Here is a 27,087-nt window from a genome sequence, read left to right as displayed (position 1 = left end):
GCTTTGGTTTTCATTTGAACTGAAGTTATGTGAATAGTTCGATTTAGATGAGTGATGTAACTGTGTCAGGTTCTGAGCTATTAGAAATAACACTGAACAAGGAACATCCTCCACACTCTCCTGTGCTGGATGACACTTCACAGCACCTTATTTCTATGGTGGCCAACAACATTGTCATGAGCTGGAGACTAATGATGTATTATATGTTATTGTTATGGACCCAGAGCTGGTTTATTCTTTGAGAGTGGGGCTACACTTCTATAGTACACAAAGCAGTTTAAGAAGCGCACATGGGTTCCCACATACCAACAGCTGGACCTCTCACTCCACAGGTGAACTGTTCAGTGCCTTCCTTGCTGCCTGGCCAACCACTGAACAGCAGCCTCATGCAGAAGGTGTTGGCCTGCACTAGCATTCCTGCTCTGTGCTGACTTCTTCAGGGCCTGCTGTCTCTTGGTTCCCTTTCTGTAGCATGGCACAGCCTCCCCCGTTGCTCTCAATGGGAGAGGGAAGAGAGCTGTCCCCAGGAGGGGATAGGGTGCCTTCCCTTGGAAGGGTGATGCTCTGCAGCCCTCGGTTAGGTCCTGCTGCTGAAGGGTAAGATTTATAACAAGCTCTCCAGAGTTTCCATTGTCTAACTCTGCGCAGCACATTAAAGGGGGGCATTTGCATTGCCTTATTGCAAGCATCTTTGGTAGGCGCCTTATCTCAGATGCCAAGGTTTCCAGAGGACAACCAGAGGAACCTGAATAGAAAGCACAGAGCTTGTGATGGGCTGTGATCTGTGCCTGGCTCCTGCATTATGCACCAGCCAAATGCTGAAGGTCAGGAGGTGTGGGCAGCCTTGGGCCTCCTGCAGCTCCGACCCTTCATGTTGCCATGCCCCAAACAGAGCACTGCCTGACCACAAGCAGAGGGCCCTGCCTCAGCTGTGACGTTTTGTTTTCCTTTGCTCAACTGAATTATGAAATATTGGGCCGTCGCAATATGCAATTGTACCTAAAACTACAAATAAACATATGTCTCTAAGTTGTTCCTCATACTCAGTCATAGAACCACAGAAAGTCTCGAGTTGGAGCCGGTCCATCAGGACCATTGTGCCCAGCTCCTTCATAGCACCACCCAAAATTCAAACCCTATGTCTGAGAGCATTCTCCAAACGCTCCTTCAACTCCAGCAGCTTGGGGCCATGAAAACTGCCCTGGGCATCCAGAACTGTGCCCAGTGCCCTCTGGTGAAGAGCCTTTTCCTGACACCCAACTTGACCCTCCCCTGATGCAGCTCTATGCCTTGTGCTTGTTTGGCCATATCCTGAACGCACACAATACACGTGTGGTATAAAGACACACCAGCCACGCTCACTTTGTTGTGGACACGTCTCGAGGTGACCGCCACGTTACTGTTTTCATTACGCTGTAGTTAGTCCAGCGCTTGGCCACCCTGTCTTTCCCTAATTGATTAACAGGCCTAATTGCTCTCACTCGGGGAAGCCCGCTGCAGGCAGCAGCCAAGGTATCGCCTCACAGCGCGGAACGGCCGCCGGCCCCCGCCCTTCCTGCCTCGCGGCGGGGGGCTCCGGCGGGGCCGCTGTGTGCGGGCGGGCGGGTCTGTCCGACAGGGCGATGGCGCAGCGCCGTAGGGGCGGTGGGAACAGCGGGAGAGGACGCGTGTGGAGGAATCCGCCGCCGTCCCCTTGGCTCCCGCCTCCGTCCCGCCTGGCAGCGCGGTGCCCGCGGGTCCTGCCCCCGGCGTGGCGCCCCGTGTAGCCGTAGGGGGGGGGCTGCTGCCGGCGGGGCCGCCCAATCCAACGCGGGGCCGCCCCCGTGATTGGCAGCGCGGGGCGGTGTGTGGAGCCGGGCTCGCTCGTTCTGCCTTCCCCGGAGAGTTTTCCGAGCGGGGGCGGCCGGGCCGGCTCTGCCCTCGGCGCTGCCGGCGTTTCGGCCGCTCGGTGCCGCCGCCGAGCGCTCCGCCGGGGGAGGGCGGCGCGAAGGAGCGAGGGAAGCGGCCGCGCGAATCGGTTTTTCTCCGTATCCGGCTCCGGGCAGAGGCGGCGACCATAGCGGGGAGGAGGGGAGAGGGGGAAAAGCGGCTCCGCGGCGGCAGCGCGGGGATCCTCTGTCACTTGGCAGCCGAGGTGGGTAGCGGGGCAAGGGGTGGCCCGGGGACGGCGCGGCGAGGGGCGGCGGGAGGAGGGAGGGAGGAAAAGTTGCCGGCGTTGGCCCGCGGGGCGGCTGGTGGTGATTGCAAGTTCTCGCCTCGTTCCCGCTTCTCGGCGCCGGCATGTGATGGGGAGGTCGGTGTCAGCGGGGAAAAACCAGCACGCGATGGAGCAGGAGGTGCCCGACTGGGAGCCCCGGGCTGCTGGCTGCGCTTGTCCGGTGCGGGGCTGCGTGCGGGCCCTCCTCCTGTGTGCCTGTGTGTGTGTGTGTGTGTGTGTGTGTGAGTGTGAGCACCGCGCTGTAACGCTCCCCCGCTGCCGCCGCCGCGTGCGAGAGCAGAGCAGCCCTTCACGTTTTGCCTCTTGTCCTTTCCCAGGTGCTGAAGAGCCGGCGGACCCGGAGCTGCTGCTCGCAGAGACGACGCCGAGGAGTCCGCCCACCCCCTCCTCGCCCCCCACCCTCCTGGAGAGACGCGATCTCGGTGCCAAATGCGCGGTGGGGTGAGACTTTTGCCGATCCCCCCCCGCTCGTAAATAGCCAGAAAGCGGAAGGAGCGGCACCGCCGAGCAGCGGCTGCGGCAGAGGGGAGGGGGACCGCGGCGCTGCTCTGCTGCAGCCCGGCGGCTGATGGCGGAGTTCGGTGGCGGCGGCGGCGGGGGGCTGCCCGGCTCCCCGGGGCCGCTGCAGGGCAAGGTGGCCTTCAGGGCGGCCGACGGGGACGGCGGAGGCGGCGGTGGGAGAGTCCGCTTTGACAGCGCCGGCGGCCGCGTCTCCAACGGGGACTGCGCGCTGGCGGGGGCCGGTGAGGAGCCGGGATCCGCGCCCCCAGGAAGCCCCGAGAACAGCGGCAAGGAGAAAGGGTTTCCCGGCGGGCAGCTGAGGGAGGGCAAGCCCGGCATCCCCCGGAGGAGCAGCATCATTAAGGTAAGGGCAGCACTCCTCCCAGCGGGGTCTCGGCACCTCTGTGTGGTGGAGATGTGGCTCCACATGAAGGGATACGCTGCTGGTTTTGTTTCCCTCTTCCCCCTTCCCCCTTCCAGATTTTCCCTTTTGTCAGAAGTGGATGGCCGGGAAAGGATGGCTTCATACGCATCCACACCTGGCAGGGACTTGTGCTTTGGGGTTTATTGAAACGGAAAGCTGCAACTGCTGTGTGGAAGGTGACAGAACCTGGCTGGCTTCTGAAACGATGACATGGGCACCGGTCTGACACTGAAGGATGGGGTTTATGCCGCATCCTTGTTGTTTGGGGGGCACTTGTGCACAGCAATTTGTGGCTCCTTTGAGCTGTGCGTGTGACAGACACACAGCAGGTGGTGGAGATGCAGATCTCACTGTGCTGGGGGTGCGAGAAGGTAGGACAGGGGGCTCTTTGTGTTCAAAGTGGCAGTCATATAACAGCAGGCTGTGATGGGCTTCACCTGTAGGAACAACCCGTGCTTATGCTTTGGTCTGAATATTCCGAATGCTCGTGTTTATGCTTGAAAAGTAGGGAAACATCAGCGGTAGAATGTAGATAAGTGGAAAAAGGAATAGGAGGATTGTTGATGCAGTTGTTTACACAAAAGCAGTTGTCTCTTCTCAAGCCATTGATTCTGGAAGGTGAGACATTGTCTTCAGGTAGCTTCTGTGACTTAGTGGAAAAGCAGAGAGCATAGAGGGATGCATACACATCAGTGCTGCTGGATCTGCTAAGGATAAAATAAAGCACAAGTTATGTGTTTGAGAATTGAGTTCAATCAAGATCAGCTAGATCAAAATCAAGCCAGATTTGTTGTCTGCTTAAATATTTATACACCTCTGAAGTCAACGTTAAAGTTCCATTAGCTCGATGATAGCAAAACATGTGGAAACGCAGGGCTGGTTTTAAATCTCAGCTTGTGTCAGTGCTTCCTGGACCTTGCTTTAGAAACCAAGGGGAGAGCAAGGGCAGTCAGCAGCGGAACGCATCTGACAGCCTGCACCCACCCTTCCTGTTCAAGCAGTCGTGCTAGGTGTGTATGTTTATGTGCGAGTCAAAGAAAATACAACAATAAACGAGAGGCAGCTGAACTCTGTGTTGGAATAGCCTGGTGCTGACTGGGTTTGCCAGCAATTTTTTACAGCTCTGTTAATTCCTAACACTGTTTTGGGTCTTCTGTGGTAGCCCAGGAAGGGTAATATGTTGCTTGCAATGTGCAGAGTGCCATCGTACCACTTTGTAGTTCATGATTTGGTTACAGCAGCCTTCAGCCTCTTTGGTGACCAACCAAGGGCACAGTGATATACTGAAGTTAAGAAGCATGTGATAAGGAAATCTTTTTTTGCTTTATGTTTCATGAACACCTAAGTCAAGGTTCTTGTTTCTACAGAAATTACAGTTCTCTGGAATGTAAAATTACTCAACTTTCTGGTATTGATTGAGTGGAAAAATCTGGCAGCGACGCTTTTAAAGCTGTGTGATCCGTGTTTATTTTAGATAGGGCTCTTTCAATGCTTCTGGGAAAAAATACTTCCTTCACACGTGCTGAATATCTTTTGTCTGCTTGCTTCAGCAGTTTGCAGGTAGTTCGAATCAGGTTGCGTAGGTACCTCGTTTTCAATCTGAAACCTTGTGGAAAATCTGGCATGAGTGGTAAACCTTAACGTGCTCCTTGTTGTCTGTTCTTGCAGAGCAGAAGCGTATAAAGCAGAGTGGGGAAAAATGTCAAATGTAATCTATTTTTCAGGACTGTTCCTGGAGTTTTAGTTACTTACATGAATGATGTAAAACTGCTTTTAAGGAATGGAAGGAGTAATCTCAGGGAACTGCACCGCGCCGTGCAAACACAGTTCTCGTACTTCTGTGCGGAATACAGAGTGATGTTGGTTGATCTTTAAAATGCAGATTTATGGGATATCTTATGCTTTAAATGTTTTGCCTGCCAATTACTGTGTAGGCTTTTGAGTCACAAGCAGAAAATTGGTGTGTGAGTAGTAGTTCCAGTTGAGATTAAACTCTTCCGAAGTGCCTGTTTGTGCACAGAAATCAGGCCATGGCAGTATGTTTTATTCTGTTTTTAATCGGTGCTTCCATTGGTTGACCATTTCTGGCCATTTTCAGGACTCTTTTTTTTTCCCCGTTGCTGCTTCCCCCCCTTATTTGCATCTTCTATTTTTTTCTTCCTTTCTTCCTTTTCTTTACTTTTTCCATATTTTTTCCTTTTATTCGATTTCTGCACCTGAATCATTCTGGGTATTTATTTCTTCACTGGGACAAGAGAGTTTACTCTTTGAGGATGATGTCTTCCAGGATGATGACAGGTGATAGGTTACTGGGAAAACTAGTATGGTTTTCACATCATGGTAGTTTACTTGGCCTTTCACTCTGGTATATAAGCTCTGTTAATGGTTGTACAATTAATTCTTAACCGTGTTTGTGGAATAGGCTAATCCTGTTGCTTTCTGTTGCTGAACCCAACCTGGGGGCTGTGTTTATAGTGATGTGCATTTTCAGTTTGCTGGCTTCAGCTTATGAGAGTCTGATTTGTTTTCCGAGGTGGCGGTGATGATGCATGGTACATTTGTAGGCTTCAGGCTCTTCGGAGACCTAATTTGTGAGCTAGTTTACATAGCAGATACTTGGACCTAATGCCTTTTTGGTTTTATTTTTGGTCACTGTTACGCTTTTCCATAACACTTTTCTTGTGGCAACTGTCTGTGGCTTTCTATAATGCAATTCTCTACTGTAGTTCTTACAATTTTCTATAAAATTAATTTACAGTAAGTCGATCTTGCAGCTGAAAGTGAATGTAAGCATCCTGCGAGCTTCTCTTAGCTGCTATGGTAATTGGCAGCGGGCTTGCTTTATTTCTTGCGGGGTTCTTTCGCATCTCTCTTAAAATCACTTTGAGATGGTCAGCCTTTGAGATGCTTTAAGAAGGCAGATGACTTGTGGTCTGCGTGTTTCCTCAGAGCTGCCTGCTTCCAGGGACCTCCAGGAAAATACAAACCACTCAGAGAACCTCACGCCTTGTCAGAACTGTAGCCCTAGACAGAAAGAGACCCAGCAGTGTAAAGGAATGAATGTATTAGGAGAGGTGTTAAAGCACTGAGAAGAGACACACTTAGGAGCAATCCCACTTGTCTGGGAAGACAACAGTGAGAAAGAACTGAAGAAAAGTGGCCAGATGTTCTGTGAGCAGCAGTGTTCCTATCAGCATGTGTCTAGAAGCAAAGTCCAGGTGTGGGTTTGGTTTTTGTTTTTGTCGTTTTTTTCATATAGCAATAATGATTTTAGTGTCAATAAATTTCTTGGCTGATAACTTGAACAAATTTGTATTTCTCTTGTATTTATTTTCTTTCTTTCTTTTCTTTTTCTTTCCTTTCTGCCCGGCTGTAAATGTAAGCTTTCAGTTTGTGAAGTCAGACACTTGTTGGTCATTGGCTCTGTAAGTTCTAATGTCTGTGAGAAGAGAGGGATCAAATTTAGCAGGAGATTTTCCTGGCTGTAATTTGCAACGGTGCTTTGCTTTTGAAACTGGTCATTCTTACGCCTGTGTCTTTATACAGGTAGGGTGTCCCGTAGCATATGGATCAGGGTTTTCTTTTTTTTAAATCAAAATATCGACATATACCATTATCTCATTCAATCTCTATGATCTCCAGTTCGTACTCTATGCCTTTTTCTATGGGGTGTACAAAATATGAAATATGGAGAATGTTATGCAGTATTTTCTCCTACTGTGATAGTTTTAAAGGCTTTATATATCACTTTATTTGCATTTACAGTAAACTCTAAGGCAATATTTTTAGTAGATCTAGGTTCTCTGCAGCCCTAAATTACCTTAGCTAAAATGGCATGTTAGCAAGTCCTGGTGGAGATCCAGGAATAGATCATACACTTTCAGCTGCCACCTAAAAGGGTATAAAGGAGTTAGGTTGTTGGAATCAGATTAAAGTGTATGAAATTATGTGATATTCAACCATCTTTGATATTGGAAAAGAAACCTGTGAAGCAATATTGTTTTATATATAATATATGTGCAATTGTGCCTTAGATGTGCTGGAGATTTTCAGCTAAACTTGGCTGAGCACTGACAGGCTCAAAGGTGCAAGGCTCCTCAAGTTCAAATAAAACAGTCATATGGGGAAAAGAAAGAGAAAACTAGCCCGTACTTTCTTGCTCCACACCCTTTCCATTTGGGAACAAAAACCTATTGTATGAGCTTTGTTCTTCGCAGTTCCATAAGATCTGTTGTGGAGGAAAGACATTACAAATGTCCCAGTGCTGGAGGATCATTTGCTCAGCACACACGTGTTAACTGAGTTGATGCCACAACCAGAGAGCATTAGCAAACAAGTCTGCAGCAGTTCAGCTACTCCTACATCTTACCCTAAGCAGGCTTCCAACTGCATGGTGGAAGTGGAGATTTTGTGAGGAGCTGTTCTGGATTTTGCTGGCTGTTTTGTTCTTGTTGATGCCTCTTAGAGCCATTGATGCCTCTTAGAGCCGTTGATCCCATCGCCACTGTCTGTCATTGAAGGGGTGGGTGACCACCTGCAGCTTCACTAAGCCTGGAACTTGCTCTTGGGGTTATTTTCTCTTTCATTTGTCACACTTCCCATCTGCATTATTGAAGGTTACAAGCACCTTTTGATACATATGTTTCTTCTGCTTCATCCTCTGCTACTTACTGTGTAACCATGTTTAGAAATATTACATAAATTGACTTAAAAAAACATACTTGACATATGGTAGCTCATCTTTATTTGATTATGAATTATTATTATTATTTAGCTATTTGAATAGAGTATATAATCAACTGGATCCACACACACATATATTAGGCGGTGTGTTTCTTTGTAGCGGTGACGTTGTGCTGTTAAGTGTGTTACAGCACAGCCACTGAATAAGTGCGTTGCGCCCTGTATTTGATATATGTTTCTGTTTGCCTTAGTGCTTTATCTAGACTGCAGTAATCAAAACTTTGCTTGGATTAACACTATTAAAAATATTGGAAAAGAAAACGTGTTCATAGAAACAGACACACAAGGATTTTCACTTTACCCCTGTTTGGCGTGTAATTTAGTTTGTTTACCTACTGTAGCCAGTGAAAAGAAACTCTTCTTTTTTTTTTCTTTCCCAAGAGATGACTTGGAGCAGGAGCTTAATTTGGATGAATTTAGCTTCTCTGACTTCTCTTCTGGAAGAGCTTATCTGCCTGTTTCTGTTGACTGTGTAAAGAGCTTGGCTACTATACATAATAGCAACTCCTTCACACACTCCGCCCCCAGATCCTTAGAATATCCATACAGTGTGTTCAGTCTCTTAAGTGAAAAACCAGTAAACGGCATTTAAAAATAATTAAGAACACCTGATGAGGTTTTTTTGTTGTTGTTGTTTGTGCCTATAACCAGACTTGATCAAATATAGAACTATTAGTTTAGACATCATTACAGCTAGGAATTAGAGTGGTGGTTTCCTACCCGTGGCTCAGGGATAATGGATTGCTCACATGATTTGTTTGCATTCACGGAAGATTAAGAAAAATAGAACTGAGGTTGATAGGTTGATAGTCCAAATTAATTGCATAGTTTCCCAGCCTTTGCTGGTCTATGGGTGATGTTGGTGTCGGTCTTTGGACACTAGTTTGGGATTGTGTTGAAAATTTGGAAATTAAAGATAAATAGATGAGCAGATAGACTTTATGGGAAGAGATAGAATTTGTTTAGCATAAGTGGAGAAGAGGAAAATACGTTAAAAAGCAGCGGCATATGTGTATTAAAGCATGTTTATAAATAGGGCTAAAACAGACCTCAAGAGGTCAGCCTACTCTGGTCCAGCGCTTTGTTAGAGGATCAACTCTTCATCAATTTCATTATGATGCTCTTTCAATTTAATCCCTTTTTCTTGTTGTTCCTCCTGTGCAGAACTGCAGATTGTTTGGTTTCACATGAGCAAAAGCACCGATCTGGACAGCGTTTCAAAGCTTGTACCTGTCCTGTTGCCTGATTTCTAATTATTTTGGATCATATATTAAATTTATCAGGTTACTTCTGATTGCAACTCACTTTCTAACATGGTTGCAACTTTTCTATCTTCATATGAATAGCCAGATTTCAATGTGAACCCATTTTCATCATACAGTGAAGTTTGATGTTTTTTCTTTATGTGATAGTACTCTGTGGTTAAACTACAAGTCATTGGTTTTACTCATTGCTTCCTATAAATTGAGCGATATGATGCTGCAGAATCTGACTCTGAAATATATTTATGAGGAGATGCGTTTATTTTTAAATATATGAAATTAATAGACGGTAAGTATGAATTTATGAATACGGTTAATAGATTGCAAGATTGGGATAAAAAAAAAGGCAGCTCTGAAAGGAGATGTTTTACATGTCTTTAAGGAGAGTCAGTAGCAAGAGTTGTTTTTCCTTACTCCTTAGCAGTGCTTATGAAGACTGTCCTTAAAGCTTTACAGTGTTTTCACATCTAGCATGTCATTGAAATGAGGATCAGTGCCATCACTTTACTAATTTCTCTCCACTTCAAGCTATTGTGTTTGGAGCAATACTTAGGAAGGCTGTGTTGTGCATCCTCTTGACTGCAGTACCTCTCTCATTTCTACTTAGCTAGTTAGTTGTTAAGAAATGTCAAGGTAGGCCTCTTTGTCCCTTCCACCTCAAGAGGCACATGACTGATTTCACCTATTTCTTCCCTCTTACACCTTGACCTCACAAAGCATCATTGTCCAAGTCAGCAAAGAGCACCATATAGCCTGTCACTGGAAATTGGCTTCCCCGAGGATCCCAGTGCTAACTATTGCAGCCTTCAGAGAGTTAAAAAGATGGGATTTGTTTCTGCTTCTGCTGGTTTCCTGGGGTTTTTTTTTGATATGGTTTCACCCCTTGAATAAGTTATAAAATATCTCAGAGTTCATCAGATTGTACATCTGAAGGAATCAGGGATCAGGGGGGTCTTTTCAGATACCAGACATTCTAGACCCTGTAGTACATAGTTCAGGAGCACAGGCAGACAGGAAGTGACTTTAAATTAACAAACAAACAGAAAACTTTTTCATGGTCTGAGAGTTTTGTACAATAAAACACTGGAATTTACAAAGCTAGATTTCCCACTTGACCCTGAAAATACTTAATTTCAGAAAAGCAATGTATTTATGGGCTTTATTTTGCTATATGAAATATATACATTTCAAATACATAGCAGACAACACTAATATGTATAGTATTTATTACGAATGTCCTCTCAGCTTTGCTAGAATTGCTGAATGCATTTTGCTGTAATGTATTGAAGGAGAAAAAGAACTGCTGATGTTTTGTTAGAAAGCATTTTTCTGTTTTCCTTTTGGTTTTGTTTGAACATATCCCCATCCTTTGCCTTTTTAGTGTAGGCTGGGAGAGCATCTGCAGCAGCAGAACGGGCTGTGTGTTTTTGCTTTGTGAAACACCTCTTGGTGATGGAAAAGCCTGGTTGCGTTATATACTTCATTGCCTAGTTCCTGATGACAGAAGTGTTTGATGTTGTCTGTCAACAGTTTAATCTAACCGCAATCCTTAAAACAGAATGTAAATGTCTGTTTCCTTAAATAAAAGATAGCATCTAATTTCATTGCTTCATTCTTGATCTTGGTATTATTAAAGTGTACCTTTGGAATAAAGGGACAGGAACACAACTTGCTGTCAAAGCTTTTGTATATATTGCTTTCTTCCTACAATTTATTGTTAGAGTTTTTAGGATAGATAGTTGTTTATTGAGTTATAGGTAATTCCTGTTAATGGTACAGGAACAATTGTTTGTTTGTTTCTAAATACAAGCAGGAATTTTTTATATTATCAATGATTATTTTTCTAAGCACAATCAGTATCTTTCATGAATATTGTGTAGAAAAGGTTAGATTTTGAGTTGTTGAAATAATACTTCCAGTCATGTCAGTGTTTATATACTCACAACTACATACATTATCACTGAATAATGCAGAAGAAACTAAGGAATAGCTGGAAATAAATTGCTTCTGGAAATTTCTTGAATCAACCGAATGTCACGTATAGAGAATAGGCTCTAGATTTTTATTTTTTATTTTTTAAATAAAATATGCTGATAGAAAATTGTTGCAAAACCCATTTCCAGCCTGAATCTAAGAGTTAAAGACTAATTTTATGTGAAATGAGAGAAGGGATTTATTGTGGTACAGTACTACTGCGCAGTGGAGAAAGGTATGGATGATGTAAGGACTTGGGAGTTCAGATAGGTCATGTGTTTTTTCATTTGAAGAACCCCCAGAAGCATTTTGCAGCTGTTGGAAGTACCTGGTTGGCTGGAGCCTGACTCTCCCCATCTGCAGGAAGTGCAGCAATGCATCTCACAGCTGTTGTTTGAGGTTGCCAGTGCTGAGCTTTGCTCCTCTGCTTAACAGACATGCATTACAGTTGCTCTTTCTTCAGTGCATGGCCAATCTGAATAAAATGTAGCCAAAGAGAGTTGGTGTGGTACGAACGCACTGAGTATTTAAGTTGTGAGTGTTGTCTTTTGCTATTTTGTGGATTTAGAAACGAGACTGTGGAAGAATTCCTGAAGTCTTTCACTGTTCTGCTTGGCCTGATTCCACGTTGTCACCTTTTCCTAACGTGTCCCCCTGGCTATTCATTGCTTTCCTTCTTTGGTCTCCCCTCATCCCTCACACACCTTTTTTCTTTTTGTGCTTGAGCAGCAGCCACCATGGGCTGTCTGTGCTCTGCTCTTCCTCTCTGCTCTGGGGATCCTCCTGTGCCCAGAGAGGTGCAGAGCTCTATGCGCAGCAGGTTCATGTCTGTGAATCCCCAGAAAGGAGTAATGAAATCCTAGGTTGAGGCTGTGAAAGGTTGTCGGCCTTTGACAGTGGCCTGAAGCCCCACAGGGTGGAGGCCCACACTTACAGTGAAAGCTGCCTGCACAGTTTAGGGCAGGTGCATTTGTTCCTGTGTGCTTTCCTGAAACCCTCTTCACACATTGCCAGCCCTTGTGTATTTAGGAAAGGCTGCCTTGGGTGAGACCAGAAGTCCACCTGGTATATTAGCTGGCCTCCAGCAGTGACTCCTATGAGAAAGATGAGTAGAAAAAGCATCCTTTCCTGACATCCGCTCCCAGACATTTGGAGCTGATGATGTCTTTGTGCTTAGTAATCCATTGTCAAAGACCAGCTTGGCTTTTCTAAGCTTAACACTGTTGTAGCATCCTATAGCAGCGTTATTAACAAAGCGTTGTGAGTAGAAGTGTCTTTCTGCCTGGTTTTACATGGTAGCTACTCGTTTACTTTATATCCCTTCGTTCTTTTGTTAGATAGCAAGCAATTGCCTTGTCCTTGCTTTCTGTATTTTACGTGAGTCATAATGTGTTCTTCATACTTGCTCTGTGCCATCTTTTTCTTTTCATGGATAAAGATTATTGCTATATTTAGTTGTGATACTAAATTGTGCTGTAATTTATTACTTCTGAGTGTTGTCATCATGAAAGATTTAAATGCCGCTAATTGGCAATGGAAGAGTGCTGTTAAAGCCATTTAACCTTCCCTTTGAAGAGCTGTAGAAGGATGTCTTTGCTGGTGATGGTGCTTGTTGTGTTGGAAATGGCTGTCATTAACGTCTCTATTTGAGGCTGAAGGTCTGTTAGAAATCTTTTAATATGTTATGAAAGTCTTTTCATGGTGCTGAGGACAGAAGAGGTTGCTGATTAGTACATCTAGCTTCTAGCTATGGTTGAGTGCACTTCTTTGCATATTAACAGAATAAAATGGCGTGGACATTGCATAAGGCTGAAAAATATAGTAGTAATAAAGATGCTCTTAAAATAACCTGTTCAGTATTAAAGAAAGAGGAAACACCTTGTTTTTATAAGTGTGATCTTAGGTTTTTGGATTTTAAGATTCTTGTCCAACACTCATGGAATGGATTATTTTACCCAATTTTTTTATTCCTTTTACAGTATCTGGGGGCCCTTCCAGGTTGCTGTGTTTTCTTTTTCCCTTAGTCAGACTTTGAGACTGTAGAAGAAAGGGGGTAAGCTTTGTTAGTTCTTTCCTTCTCAGTCAGATAGCTGTGGTGAGACAGTGGAAGACACCTCTGTTATTGTTCTTGGAAGATGTTTCTATTATTGTCATTCTCGAATATTCATGCTCCTGTGTGCGCTTTGTGACAAAGTTCAGTGCTTGAATCACGATATTTTTGAGCATTTCTGTGAGGAATGTTATCTTTATGGAGTTGTTTGGCTTCTAAGTTTCAGATAAATCTACTTCTTGCTTTAAAATGCCTGATTGCGTGCTGTTTTTCTTCTGCCTGAAAGTGATAAGCATTCAAATAACAGGAATAGAACATAACGTGGATTAACACTGTTTTACGCATGGAAGATAGTATTTCCTAGATACTTAGCTTAGTGTCCCAAATGGTAGTTTGGAGGTCTCTATCTCACCAAAGTAAAGTTTACCATTCCCATCCTGGCATTTGCTGGTGAATTTTTATATTTATGTTAATAAAAAAAGCCACAACTATCTCAATCATATACTTTCAGTGTGGTGAGCTGCAAGAAATATGTTCTTTTTCTTCTCTTATGAATCCCAAACTCTGTCCCTGGTGGATATATATAACATTGTCTATAATCACTTAGGGGAGGAAGGTGAGGGCAGATTTTAAAGGCCTGACCTCTAAAAATTGATTTGCAAAATTAACAGCTTGCCATAGATCTAAGAACCTTGTGCTATTATTATTATTTTTAATTAGGTTACGGTGTTTAGGTTTATAGTACAGTCCGCAAACAATCCCTGTACACACTGGAAATATTCTGAAGTGAATAACTAATTACTGAACTTATTGTGGATCTTATTTCATTTCAAGTAAGGTTGGTAAAATTACATGATACAATACCAAAAACTAAATGTGTCTTTTCCAGAGAAAACTCTACTTTGTGATTTAGCATGGTGCCTAATTGTTCACCATGAAATAGATTTTGTATATTCATTCAATAGTTGCTCATAGTACTTCGCTAAATGGTGCTTGAGGCTGGGATAATACTAAGTAAGGATTTTCTGATGCATTCTGTTATGATGCAGTGTAGCTGTTAAAAGTCTAAATAGTCTAAAATAAATACAAGTGAAATTAGTTTGTATATGAAACAGAAACACAGAGCCATGTCATGTTTATTTCTTTTGCCTCAGAACTTTGCTTCTCTTTTCTGTATCGTCACATTTTACAAGAGTGAAAATTATTTATAGTGAAGGTGACTCCTTACTCTTCCCAAAGTGAAATGAGTGATCTGGGAATACAACTTGCATCTTTGAAAGCTGATGATTCGAGTCAATACCCTCAAAATAGATTGTATGCCTTTCTTACTTCCATGCACAATATCTTATTAATATCTTACAGTATCTTGTAGCTACTTAATAGATACAATGAATTAAAAATTGATTTAGTATTCCTGTACAGCAAATTAAACTTCTTCTTGGCATTACAAAATATGTGTAATTGCATAGTTTTTTCTGCTTACTGCTTCAAAATGTTTATAATGCAGTTCTTTATGCTAGAAATGCATTCCTCATAAGTCTTTCTTATTTTAAATGTCTGATCTGCGGCACTTAATAGTGGTTGATGGGAATATGTCAAGGATTTTTATTGCATAATTCTGTTTTCTGCTTTGACCATAGTTCACGTAGGCTCTTTGGTTTGTGTACTTCTTTGTTCCAGGTATTTTCAAAAACATGATACAGAGTGCACTCTTAGGTCAGTTGATTTCAAAATCTTTTGTAATTCTCCACAGTGCAATTGTATGGACCTTCCTCTTTTTAGTTATCTAGAAGACATCACTAAGAGGCTCTTGGAGGCCCTTGTAAGTTGTTGTCTTGGGAACAGTATTGTCTGACACTGATCAGCTCTTTGCCCTTCATGACTTTCCCTATCTCCAAACCGTGGTTGTATTTAGAGCAAAATCAGTAGTATTGAAGATTTCTGCCCATCAAGTTAACTTTCAGTAAACCCTCATAAAACCATCAGCATTATCCTTGAACTTCCTGGAACTTCGCTTCTGACTTTTCTTGCTTTGTGGGTCTCCTAGTTGTCTTAGCATTCACTTTTCTGCTTACCTCCTGTGTCCTTATTTTCTTTGGTTGACTGTAACAAAACCCTTTGAAATAAAGTATGTGAAGTGCATGGCGTGCATGGTTTGCATTCCTGTTATGTTTTCCCACGGCACTTTCAAATATCACAAAGTCTACAGAACTGCGAAGTTAAAAACAAATACGAAAACATAACATGTGAAAATTAATTGAATTGTGTTTATGCCATTCTGCATATGTACCATATTTTCAAGTTCCTGGCATAGGAGTATATGAATACATACAAAATATAAGTTAATGTGGAGATTCTCAGATATAAGGTTCCAGAAGGGGTTTAAGAAAACGCCAAGTACCACGAGATGAAAGAACATGATGATGACACAGACAGCTGTTATGTCAAGCAGATAATATTAGATAATAATAGAACATTGATAATACATTTTAGTTTTGATTGAGTTACACCTCATTGTTTTGTTTCCTTGGCTCATTTTTATGTGATTAGCGAGGTTAGCAAGGTGCCAACATTGTAGTTGAAACTTGTCCTCTTAGCAGCAATTTAATTAATTCTGGAATTGATTGTTTAATGCTTAGTTATATTTACAAAAAATGTTAAGTGCTCTTTAAGTTGATGCTATACTTTACTTAATCTATTTGTTTCAGCAGTTTGGGAGTGATTAATTTCTGAGCTGTGTTAAAATAGAGGCCCCACGGGCTTTGTCTACATTCTTAAGTATAACTGGAATCAGGAGCTCAAAACTTCTATTTGGCTGACTATGAAAATCACTGTGGAGAAAAGAAGTCAGGATAAACAGTTCTACAGCATGCTCAAAACTTATAACCAGTTACAGAGCTTTGAGGAGCGCTGGTTAAAATAAAAAGAAGTTCCAGTAGTTAGAAATCCTTAAAATGCTGTTCTCGACAGTAAAAAAAAAGAGAATCAATTAAAAGATCTTAATTTGTTCTTGTAGAAAGGAAAGAAAAATAGCTTTTGTTAGTATAGGCCAGCAACTTGGCAGGAACTTAAATCTGAGTGCAAGGTTACTGAAGCCAGCGGCTAGAGAATGTTAGCAGATTTCAGTGCTGGTAATGAGGGGGAAAGGCAATGATTTCACAGACAGCTGAGGGCAAAGTCACAGTCACGTTCTTTAAAGCAGTTACTTGAAAAATAAAGAGTTACATGCAATAAGAGATATTTTGTATGGTGATGTTCCCTGTGTTCTCATTGCTAAGTGGTAGTATGTTCTTTGAGAGCTGGTGAAAAATATTAAGGCTGATAAGGATGTCTTTTAGTCCTAGGATAATGTGATGGAATGAAGCAAAATATTTACGAGTCCTTTACCTACAACTTTGGCAGCTCACAAATGAATTTCATCACAGTAAAGCAGCGTGTACTAAGTACAACATGTACCATAAGTTTTTGGTGTGCTTGTTTGTATTTTCCTCCTGAGATGCCAGTGCGTTTCTTGCTGGAAAGTATCTTGAGAGATCCTGTTGAGAGAGGCAGTTGTTGAGCAGCAGCAAAATCCTTCTGTAATTTGTCAAATCACCCTCTCTTCATGTTGTGTATGAAATTTATCTGACATTTCCTATATCTTTGTTTGAAAATACAGTTCTTTTTCATAGTTTTAAAGATTTACTTGTTAATGTAATCACAGTGTAAGATGTTGTTTTTGATGTAATGCATCTTATTTTCCTGCTTCAAAATGAAATTCATGACCATCCCAGGAAGAAAACCCCATTTTCTTTCCTTATCTCGGTGGGAAAACAAACAGGACTGCTGTTCTTGCACCTGCTGCATTGAAGTAAGGGAGAGAAATTAAAATATGTGTATTTCTGTCTTAAATTGCAGAACTGCTCAGGAGCCAGAAATGTTCTCCATCCATCAACATACTTATTCATCGTATGAGAGAATTCTGTTCCCTTTGCCCGTGGTCATTCTGAATGTTATGCTATCTGCAGCCTTGTGAGGCAGAAATTGTGCTGCTTGAAACTTCCTCTTTTCCATCTCTGTTGTTTGTGTCTCTTGCCAAACTTATTTGTTTTAAATCAGCAATGAAAAACCATTTCTGCCTGCCTCTAGGAAATCATCAGTTTAATGCAATTTGTTACTGTAAAACACGGTATGAAATGTACTAGAACTCTGGGATGCTTGGAATCAAACCTGTTACTGAATATGTTGTTATCTCATCCCATATCTGACGTTTTATTTCAACATTCGTAGTAGCTGATTGGAGGAAGGTGACACCTCGTAGGATTTTGTAACCTTCATTTGTTTACATGTAAGAATTTCAGAAAAGCCACAGTTGTTTAAATGTGATATTAAGCTGTAACTTCAACCACTAATTCTAGACAAATGCAGAAATTCACCAAGTTAGTTTGCAATTTCTTGCAAGAGGTTATGTGTGCAAAGTTTCACATCAATACGTTCTCCTCCAGTTGGTGCAAAGCTTACTAGGGATGAGAAACCTCTTTGCACTGCGTGATGTTCTGCAAGGTCTTGAGTTGAAGCTTGGAGAAGCGAGGTCTCAGGAATCATTGTCAGAGACAGAACGGTAATCAAGGCTACATTTGTTAACAAACACTGAAGGGAATCTGGTGGATTTTCAAACAGAAGGGAAGAAGCACTCGATAGAAAGGCTGTCTTTTAAGGTAGCTTCATACGACTCCTTTGCTTTGAATTCCATTCACACGTTATTTTTTTTCCCCTTTTCATTTCTGTGTGTGAGGCTGCAGGGAGTCTTTTCTGATCTGCCTGTTATTTCAGTTCTAATAGTTGACCTGTGTTGGTAGCTCAGAACAATAAAAAGGATAGTGCAAGTTTTTTATTTTTGCTACCATATGCATAACTCCCTTTCTTTTGTTGTATTTCTTATGATGTGCGTATCTGTTTTGTATCACTTCATGACTCTGTTTTTGGAATCTTTTAGAAAATAGCAGCATAAAGTTTGTTGTTTTCTGGGACTAAGTGCGTAAGGTTGTTCTACTAAATGCAATGGGTAGGATTAATTGAATAGACTGCTTTGGTAGGTAGTTGTTTTCTGATATTTATTTCACTTTTGAATTTATATTTTGGTGTCCTGTCCTGAAAGTTTCCTGTCCTGTAAAGTAGATATTTATGATGTATAACTTAAAACATTTCTTGAGATCTTGGAACCACATTTCTCTGATTAATCATATCTGATTTAACTATAAGCTACCCTTCACCTGTAACACAGCTCTTCTGCACTGCTCAAAGCCTGCTCTGACTTCATGAACTTTGTGCTGGTAGTAATTTCACACAGACTTCCAGTGAGTTTCTGAAATATGTCAGATCAGTAACCACGCTGAGAGTCTGGAATTCTAGTGTCTCCATCTTGTTTGTCTGCATTGTTTGAATATCTGTTCTGTTTTACCCTCATTCACTATTTAAGTATAATCACTTTCTGTTGTCTTCTTATTTCAGTATAAAGTCTTTCTACAGTTTCTTCTGCAAAGGATTCACCGTTTTAAACTGTGTGCTCTTCAGTTGTTAGTAGCTTTTCTCCAACTATTAACATACAAAGAGTTATAGAAAAGAATTAAATAGCTGACACCATTTCTTTTTGGTTTAGATGAAACCTTCTAGTTTTGGCAAACGTGCTTGGAATTATTCTTCCCAAATTAGCCTCTCTAGGCTTTTATATTTGCAAAACTATAGAGTGGCTTGGGTTGGAAGGGACCTTAAAAGTCCTTTAGCCCAACCCCCTGCCATGGCAGGGCTGCTCCCCACCAGCTCAGGCAGCCCAGGGCCCATCCAGCCTGGCCTTGAGTGTCTCCAGAGTTGAAACATCCTCAGCTTCTCTGGGCATCCTGTGCCAGGGCCTCACCGCCCTCTGAGTGAAAAATTTCCTCTTAACTTCTAATCTAAATCTCGCCTCTCCTAGTTTAAAACCATTCCCCCTTGTCTTGTTCTTTTATTTGTTCTCCTGTGCTTCCATTCACCTCTTTTACCCGTATAAAGAAAGCTCTTATTTCTGAAAATGATTGGAATGATTTGATGGCTTCTTTGTGTGGGGGAGAGGAAGATTATTTTCTTCATTCCTGATGCCTTTTTACAAGGAGTTCAAGCTGGCCTTTTATTAACAGAAATTGCTTGCTGGCTGAATCCGTTAATAAAATTCTTGCATTGAATGTAGGTACCTGTGGCTATCTCGTGGTGGGTGCTTAAATTATTCCTTCGTACTCTGCAGGATGGGGATTGTGGTTTGTAAGAGACGAAAATGAACAAATAACTGTTCAGTGATTGTCTGTGGTGTTCAGAATTGATAAAATCCAGTTGATCTGAATGGTCCTTAGCAGCTCATTCTGAATTGTTTGAATCAGGAAAATATTCTGCAAAGTAAAGTTCTGAGTGTTCAACCCTAAAGTTCACCAGAGAGTTTATTCCATAATTCCTCATTAGGATTCGAGCTGTATTGCTGCCACGTTTTTCTACTGATTTAAAGAAAATAAGATAGTTTTTATTTGTATGATTTTCTTGAGTTTTTTTCTTTTGATTGTAGAACAAAGCTAGAACATTAAAATTGTATACAAACCCAAAGAACTTAAGGAGGGTGACCTTGTAAATCTGATTACTTAGACTGGCAAAGTCTCTGCCTGGGGGATTCACAGACTGTGATTTTGTTTTCAAGGGAGAATTCATCTGTTACCTTTGATAGGAGTTGGAGGCTTTGAACTCTGGGTCTCTGTCAGTACCTTGAGGAGAAATGTCTCAAGGCAAATACGGAGAGTGATCCGTTCCTTGGGAGATTGTTGGGCACTTATTTTCTGGCTACAGTAATATAAGCAGAGTCTAGAGAAAACAATCTGGACTGTGACTGACTAGACAAAACAAATGGCAGTTTCTAGTGTGCTGAGGAAAAAGATTGGAAACACTTTGGTGACACATCTGTTGAACAACATGGTAAAAAGACAATTTAGGAATCTAAAATTCTTTCTGCTGCTTGCTGAAGAATATGCAGGATTGGTATCAAAGTGATGAGAACATAACCCCAGAAGAAACTGAATCGGTGAGTATCCTTAGTCAGAGATTTGTCTACTTTATTGATTGCTTTGCAGCATTTTACTTGACTTTTTTTTCCTCAATATTTTTATTTATCTTTACACATGTAAAGAACAGTGGTATTAGTACCAAGAAGGTGCTAGTGATGATTGCTATTACATGAAAGCAGGGCTGGAAAGGACCTTGATGGTGCCATGTATGGTGGGTTGACCCCAAGACAAATCCCACGAGCTTACCAGTGCCCAGCCAGTCTTTGAGAACAGATGCTTTGGAAGGTGAACCTCCAAGACAATAAAATCTCAGTTATTATTATTGAGTATGATGCTCTATGGTATGAATATCCCACTCAGCAGTTGAGGTCCAGGCTGTATCCCATCTAGATTCTAGGCAACCCCTCGCCTTCTTGCTGGGTTATTGGCAGAGTGAGAGGAGCCTTGACTCTGTGCAAGCACTGTTGAGCTGTAGCCACTAAACACTGCTTGGGAAAGGTTAATTCTGTCACAGCCAGGCCAGGTTAGTCCTGTGTCCTGTAGTAGGATCATCAGAGTAATATCCTTCTCTCCCAGAATACATGCCTTTCCTTGCATGTATGTGGTTTAGGGTTTCTCTGCACATGTATTTTGACGTTAATAACAAAACTCAAGGCCAGCGTATATTTTCCCATCTACCAAATAAAACCCATAACCAGACCATGGTTGTTTGGGTAAGGATGCTAATTCACTCCTCTCAGTGACAGGGTGTGAAAATCTTCATGACTTTTCTGAAGTATGGAGTTTAATTTTAATAGAGAGGGACTTTGATCATTTCTCACTTTCATCTCGTGTTCTTCCTATTGCGTCAAACTTCCGTTTGATTTCAGCAAGTGTATGTGTATGTCAGATTTTAGGAATTATCTAGGACATGTGGGTCAGGAAGTCTGATAAGATACTGGCATTTTGGTAACATTTAAAAGCAGTTAATTGCTCCTAAGCTGTTAAAAACTCAAAGAGAATGTGCTGTGGTTAGCAAACTATAGTACTCATTTGTCTGGGAAAAAAAACCTGTCTTTCACACAAAAGTTGTTAAGAGATAATTATACTTGTTTTTTCATTGGTCAAACTACTTTGATTTCCTTTATTATTCAGGTAATTAGCTTAGGAGGAGTCAGTTTGAGAAAGGGTCCTAGATTTGATATCATTTGATATTCTTGTTCCATAGGCAGGTGTTTAGAACAGGTCCTTAAATCAGTTGTGGTTGAAAACCCTTGTATAACTTTGTTTCCATAAAGCCTAGTTTTAGATGGTTGATTTAGTACAATTTATAAGTAAAGCTTTAAATCATTGTATGAAGAAAATCAATGATGTTTGATTCTCACAGTTGTTCCTCAATGTATGTAGGGCTTTTAAAATCTTAAGTATTAAATGCTTGCAGGAAATGTGAAGCTTAGCATTAAGTGTTTGCCTGTAACTGACTGCTTTGGCACAAATAAGTGCAATTTTGTACATTATTGGTTTCAAATTAAGTGAAAGATCACCAAGTGCTAAATTAGCATTAATTAAATTGGCATACATCTATTACTGAGGCCATCAGCAGATTGCCAGCTAACATGGCTATCGGTGTGTGAATGTACATTTTTCATTCTCCAGTGTTTCTTTGAGTATTTTACAAAACAACACAGTGCCAATTTTACTTATTTTTGCACTGCTCCATGTGTGAGTGTCTCAGGTTCTTGTGGGCACAAACAGAGGAACTGGAAAGAAAGCCCCTTTGCTATAGAAACACTTACACACTGGTTTGCTACGAAGTGTAACAGTCTTGCATGCAGGGACTGAACAGGCCAAGAGGTCATCAGAAAAGCTGAGAAACAGACAGCAGCAGACTGAACCCTTATGGATGGAAAAATACATTCCTGAACTTGGTGTCTGAGTTTGTCAGTGCCAGAAATATCCATGAGTGGTCTGTACTGCAACACATTAAGGAGAAAAGGTTAAGAAGAAGTGCAGCGTTAACACAAGGAACAAGAAGAGGCAGTGCTGGGATTTGGATTTATCCCCTGGCTGCTTTCCTCTCTAGCTGCAGTATTATAGGAGATGAAATGTCAGCTGTAGACCATGTTTCATTCACATGGTATAGAAGTTGCAGAGAGAGGATTGCTGTGCAAACATCCACTGCCAAACACGTTTTGGTCAGCTGTTACTGAAATGCCAAATAGTTGGATTTTTTGGTAGTGTGTTGTTAAGGAAAACTTGGCCCTATTAAGCTTGATGACTTCAGACTAGCATGACAAAGTGCTCTTGTTTTAAGATTCAGGGGTAGAAGAGTACCAGAACTGTTAATGTTGAAACAAGTATATTTGACTATTAAGAAATAAATAAATTGAAATAAGCACATTTATCTGGTTTTGCTGCTGGTTTTCCTTGACATTATTATTATACTCCTTTGTTGCTGTAGCTTAAAATATAAAACACGCCAAAGTTAAATAGAATGTAAGAAGAACTTACCAGTTCTTAATAGGTACTAATCTAGAAATTGGGGAATGGTGGTGGTGGGGAATAAAGGCATTTTAAAGAGCTTATTTTCTTTCTGCCAATTTCTAGTACTTACATCTGTTAATGTACTCTCAGTCTTGCAAGTGGAAAGTAGTTTTTTTTTTCTGTAATGTTTTAAAGTTAGTGAAAAGAAAAAGATAGTGTTTAATAGAAGAAGGATCAAATGGAGTGTGAGATGATGCTGAAAGTTAAAGAGCCAATTGGATTTTTTTGTTTAAAATAAAAAGGCCAAACTGTGTCAACATAGCACTTTGCACTCACTGAAGTAGAAGTAAGCAGTTGTTACATAGCTCATAAAAAAAATATAGCACTGCAAGGGTTGTATCAGTAAAGGTAAAAATTAACTTCCTATGTTTTATTGGAGGATTTTTTCCTGTGCTATTCTCAAACTAAGACTTGACATGAAAGGCAGTGCTTGCTGGTTCAAAGTAATGGGTTAAATGTCACTCTATTTTCCATTGCCTAGACAGATGTGACGCTGAGTAGCTGCCTCCTGCCATTCCTCACATTGTACCTACCTGTGGATGGAAACTTGTCTAGATTTTGTGGTCAACCAAACAGCACCGCCTTTTTGATTTCAAGTCAGGAGCAGGAAGTTTTAAATGAATTTCTGTATTTTGATCTCCCAGAAAATTACATGAGCAAAACCTTCTATTTAAATGGCAGGAATGTGTCGTATGAGGACACTTTAAATGAGAAATGACTTGTCTGTTTCATCTGAACTTTTATCACAGAGCTTGCAGTATTCCGGAGGACCAATTTGTTAACAAAATGCAGGAAAATAATAGGAAAATCACCCAAACTTGAAGAGAATTGCATGATTTTTAATTTGTGTGGAGTATTTTGTAAAAATAAGATACCAAAATTATACAAATAGATACAATTATACCTTCAGAATCATTTTATAGAAAGATTTGTACTCTTTTAGACAGTGTTATGTCCCAGTAGTGACGTAACTTCCCTAATGTTTGCTCTCTCTCAATAGAAATGTTCCCTTTAGGAAAAAAAAAAAAACAAAACTAAAAACAAATTACAGATGTCTTTATCTTCTTTAGTTCCCAAATTACTCAGTTAAGATACACATCTACAGACCCACTGATTATTAGGAAGGAGTAGAGGAGTAGAAGTTTCAGCAGTTCCTCTTTCCCATTTCTAAATGTGTTTGAGGAGCACCACGTTAATGTTAGTGTGTTGATCTCACAAGGGACTTCTGTGCTGGGAAAGCACTATTATCTCTGTTCTGTGATCACAGTTTCTAGAAACTGAGTTTCAGTTTGCTATTGGGTTGTTTTCCAGTAAAAAGTGGCCCGAGGGTTATTTTGGTTACTGTGTGAAGTACTGCTAGCAAGTCATCACCTCCTCCCTTTCTTCCCCTCCCTCCATTCTGAAGACGTCTTCTGGCTGCCTCTGCCTTTTCCTTCAATTCCATCACCTTCCAGGTCAAGCAGAAATGTTTTCCCATCTTCATCAGCCTGCACAAAATCTGAGATACTTACTTTCTTCCTCTGAATCTCATTTTGCTTTTCATTGAATCCTGATTGATTTCTTAATTTCTAGTCTGAGAATCTTATTTGATTTCTTAATAGAAGTAAACGTAGAAAATGAAAATTGTGTTTTTCATCTTTCTCACTGGTGCCGTATGTTTTCCTCTGCTTGTCCTCATTGCACACCTTGCTGTAGTGATAAAATACCTTCTTGCTGCTCACACTTCTCCGTGGATTGTTTTGCTTTCAACTTATTTATGACTTCCCCAGGTTTTACCACTCCCAGTGGAATACCCTCAAGGACTCTTGCCTCTAGTTATGAATGCTATCCTTATTCTCTCTGTGATGTTCATTTTCTGTGCCCTGTCAGCAATGTGAAGGAGTATACCTGTACGAGAGCTGATACCAAAGGATCTGCTAGCTCATTATTCAATAAAATTCCTGACTTTGAAAGACATGTTTATGCCTATATCTTGTTTATCAGTTTGTAGAATACAAAAGAAACCCTATGGACTCTTGATTTATTTTTGGAAATGCTGTGATTGGCAGTTTCTAATTACTGTGTTCACATGCTTCTAACTGTGAGTCTATATGCACTGTGACGACATACAGTGGTGCAGTTTTGTATCCACTCTTATTCATAACCTGGACGATAGAATGCAGGCTATATCTCTTCCTACTGCTGGTCTTTATGAATTTGCAAAATGTGTGCAAATAGTTGTAATCTCTCACCCAAGAGCAGAATAAATTTGCAGAGATAATTCTGTAGTCAGTATGCTTGCAGTAACTGTTAGCGTTTACTTAGGTTGTATAGCATGGCAGCTAGAAATGGGAGTATGTAACTAACAGAGATTAGTTAATTACAATGCAGCAGCTTGCACCGGTTGTAAATAATGATGGGCACAGAATGCAGCTCTAACATTAGCAGCTTGGTTTTGTAACATGTTTATGTAAGTATACTGTCAAGGTTTTTTAATTTAGTGAAGCTGCAAAAATATTTGTATTTGCCCTATTGGCATCTCAGTTTTCTTGCTTCTTTTTTTTCCCCTTGTTTTTTCTTTTTTTCCTTTCAGTGTACATACACTTAAAATTGCAAGCATGACTTGAAGGCACTCATTATGTTAATCTGTAAGGCATTGTTTTGAAAGTTATCCCTGCAGCTCATATCAAATATCCTGCCTGCCTTGCTGTGAACCTTGGAAGTGGAGAACTCTGGTGTTATCTATTAGTAGCTCTTATTAATGCTGACATGAATTTAACAAGGTAGTATACAAGATAATGGTAGAAAAATGGGTAGGAAATTGGTTCTCAAGTTCCCAAGTATAAATGAATGAATTTAAATCAGTGTAGCCCATTGTGATTAAGGCCTGGAGTAGAAATCTTCTCATTTCATATAGATATTTGAGTATCTCCATTAGAAATTAGAACTTGAAGTTCAGTTTTGATCTGGTGTTAGCTTTTTAAATATATCTAAGTCTGAACGTTTGCAACATGTTGTGATGGATCACATTTTGGATGGTGTTGCCTGAGTGAATTTTTTTGCTAATATAAACATATTCCCAAAGATGAATCTATTTTTTTTTTTAACGTTTCAAGAGGAAATGTTCCTATTAAACGTGGAATGTTGATAGCGATGTTCTTCTTGAGAAACATTTATGACCTTAGAGAGGGTGAAAATAAGGTCCCTTTTAGGCCCTGCAGCTGAGGAAATCTCAAAACTTGGAACTTGTTGCCGGAAGAAGCACTGAAGGCTCTTCACTTTGCCACATTCAGGAAATAATTCAAAGTAAATTATTTTCTAGATTTTCAGAATGATGCCTTCATTTGGAAATTAATTTTATAGGGAAGAAATAAATTTACTTATTGACAATTAGATGAGAAAGTTGAGAGCGTTTCATAATGTGGTGTTGTAAGTTTTGGCTTCGGGTTTTGTTTTTCAGAAGCATTTGAAAGGCACAAACACATAAGAGGGTTCTATATGCTTCTCTGTGCAATGGAATAGACAGAAATTAATAGAAGACAATGTAGACAATGCTGTGAATCGTTTACTAGCTGATAAGAATCCAGTATTTTGAGCCGGATTTTTTCTCCCTGATAAAGATTAAATTTGGGGGTAATAATGCTTGATTATTTCTTAAGGGACTGGTGCTGAGTTGTTGCTGAAGTTTTTTGGAAACAAATCGAAACGTGTAATTGGTTTAATATATCTTGTTATCTTTCAACAGTGGTCAAACCTCACATGTATCATTTTCCGCCTTGAATAAAATAGCACTAGTTCTTAGATGTGTAATTTATTCTTCAAATCGTCATGTCATCAATTTTCAATATTTTTATTCTTAGTGGACCACAGTTCTTTAAAACTTACCGATGACTCAGTGCAGCAGAACTGCCCTTGTAAATTAGAAAATAACAATATAAAATCCAAATTCTATAAACATTCAGATTAGTTCCAAAACTGAATTTGCTTCTTGACTTAAAACAACAAAAACCCTACAAAAAATTATGAGATGTAAGTAATTTCAGCTTTCTGAGCTTTCTGTAATCAAGGGAAAATTCTGATATTCATAATCAATTCCACAGTCCAAAGGGAAAAGGATATACTTTATTTATAGGATGATGTACCATGAGGATATTCTGGGGCTGATGAGAGATTTCTGATTACCATCTGCTGCAACTACTCAAGTTTCAGGGTGGATTAACTATGTATACCGAGACCGTAAGATCCTAAATCCAGCTGTAGACTGTTTATCAGTTGTAGTAGTCTATGTAAAATCTCCTTGGGTGAAATGTCTGGGTTTTTGTCTACAGAAGAAGTATCTTGGCACCTGGAAGCAA

At 40.8% G+C, this 27,087-nt stretch overlaps 1 protein-coding gene across 2 annotated transcripts in view; it reads left to right on the top strand.

Annotated features, from left to right (window-relative positions):
- Window positions 1-1,852: 1,852 nt before the first annotated feature.
- Window positions 1,853-27,087, top strand: part of PLCL2 (phospholipase C like 2) — a 92,914-nt gene continuing 67,679 nt past the window's right edge. For both annotated transcript variants that reach the window (XM_015853831.3, XM_085538435.1), the window contains exons 1-2: window positions 1,853-2,134; window positions 2,536-3,083. In XM_015853831.3, coding sequence (XP_015709317.2) covers window positions 2,787-3,083 — 297 coding nt within the window. In that variant the 5' untranslated portion in view covers window positions 1,853-2,134; window positions 2,536-2,786. The remainder of the gene's footprint in view (window positions 2,135-2,535; window positions 3,084-27,087) is intronic.

This window comes from Coturnix japonica, chromosome 2 (genome assembly GCF_054131305.1).
Source record: "Coturnix japonica strain WE chromosome 2, WE-NBRP24, whole genome shotgun sequence".
Taxonomy (NCBI): Eukaryota; Metazoa; Chordata; class Aves; order Galliformes; family Phasianidae; genus Coturnix; species Coturnix japonica.
This window is presented reverse-complemented; position numbering and strand designations above follow the sequence as displayed.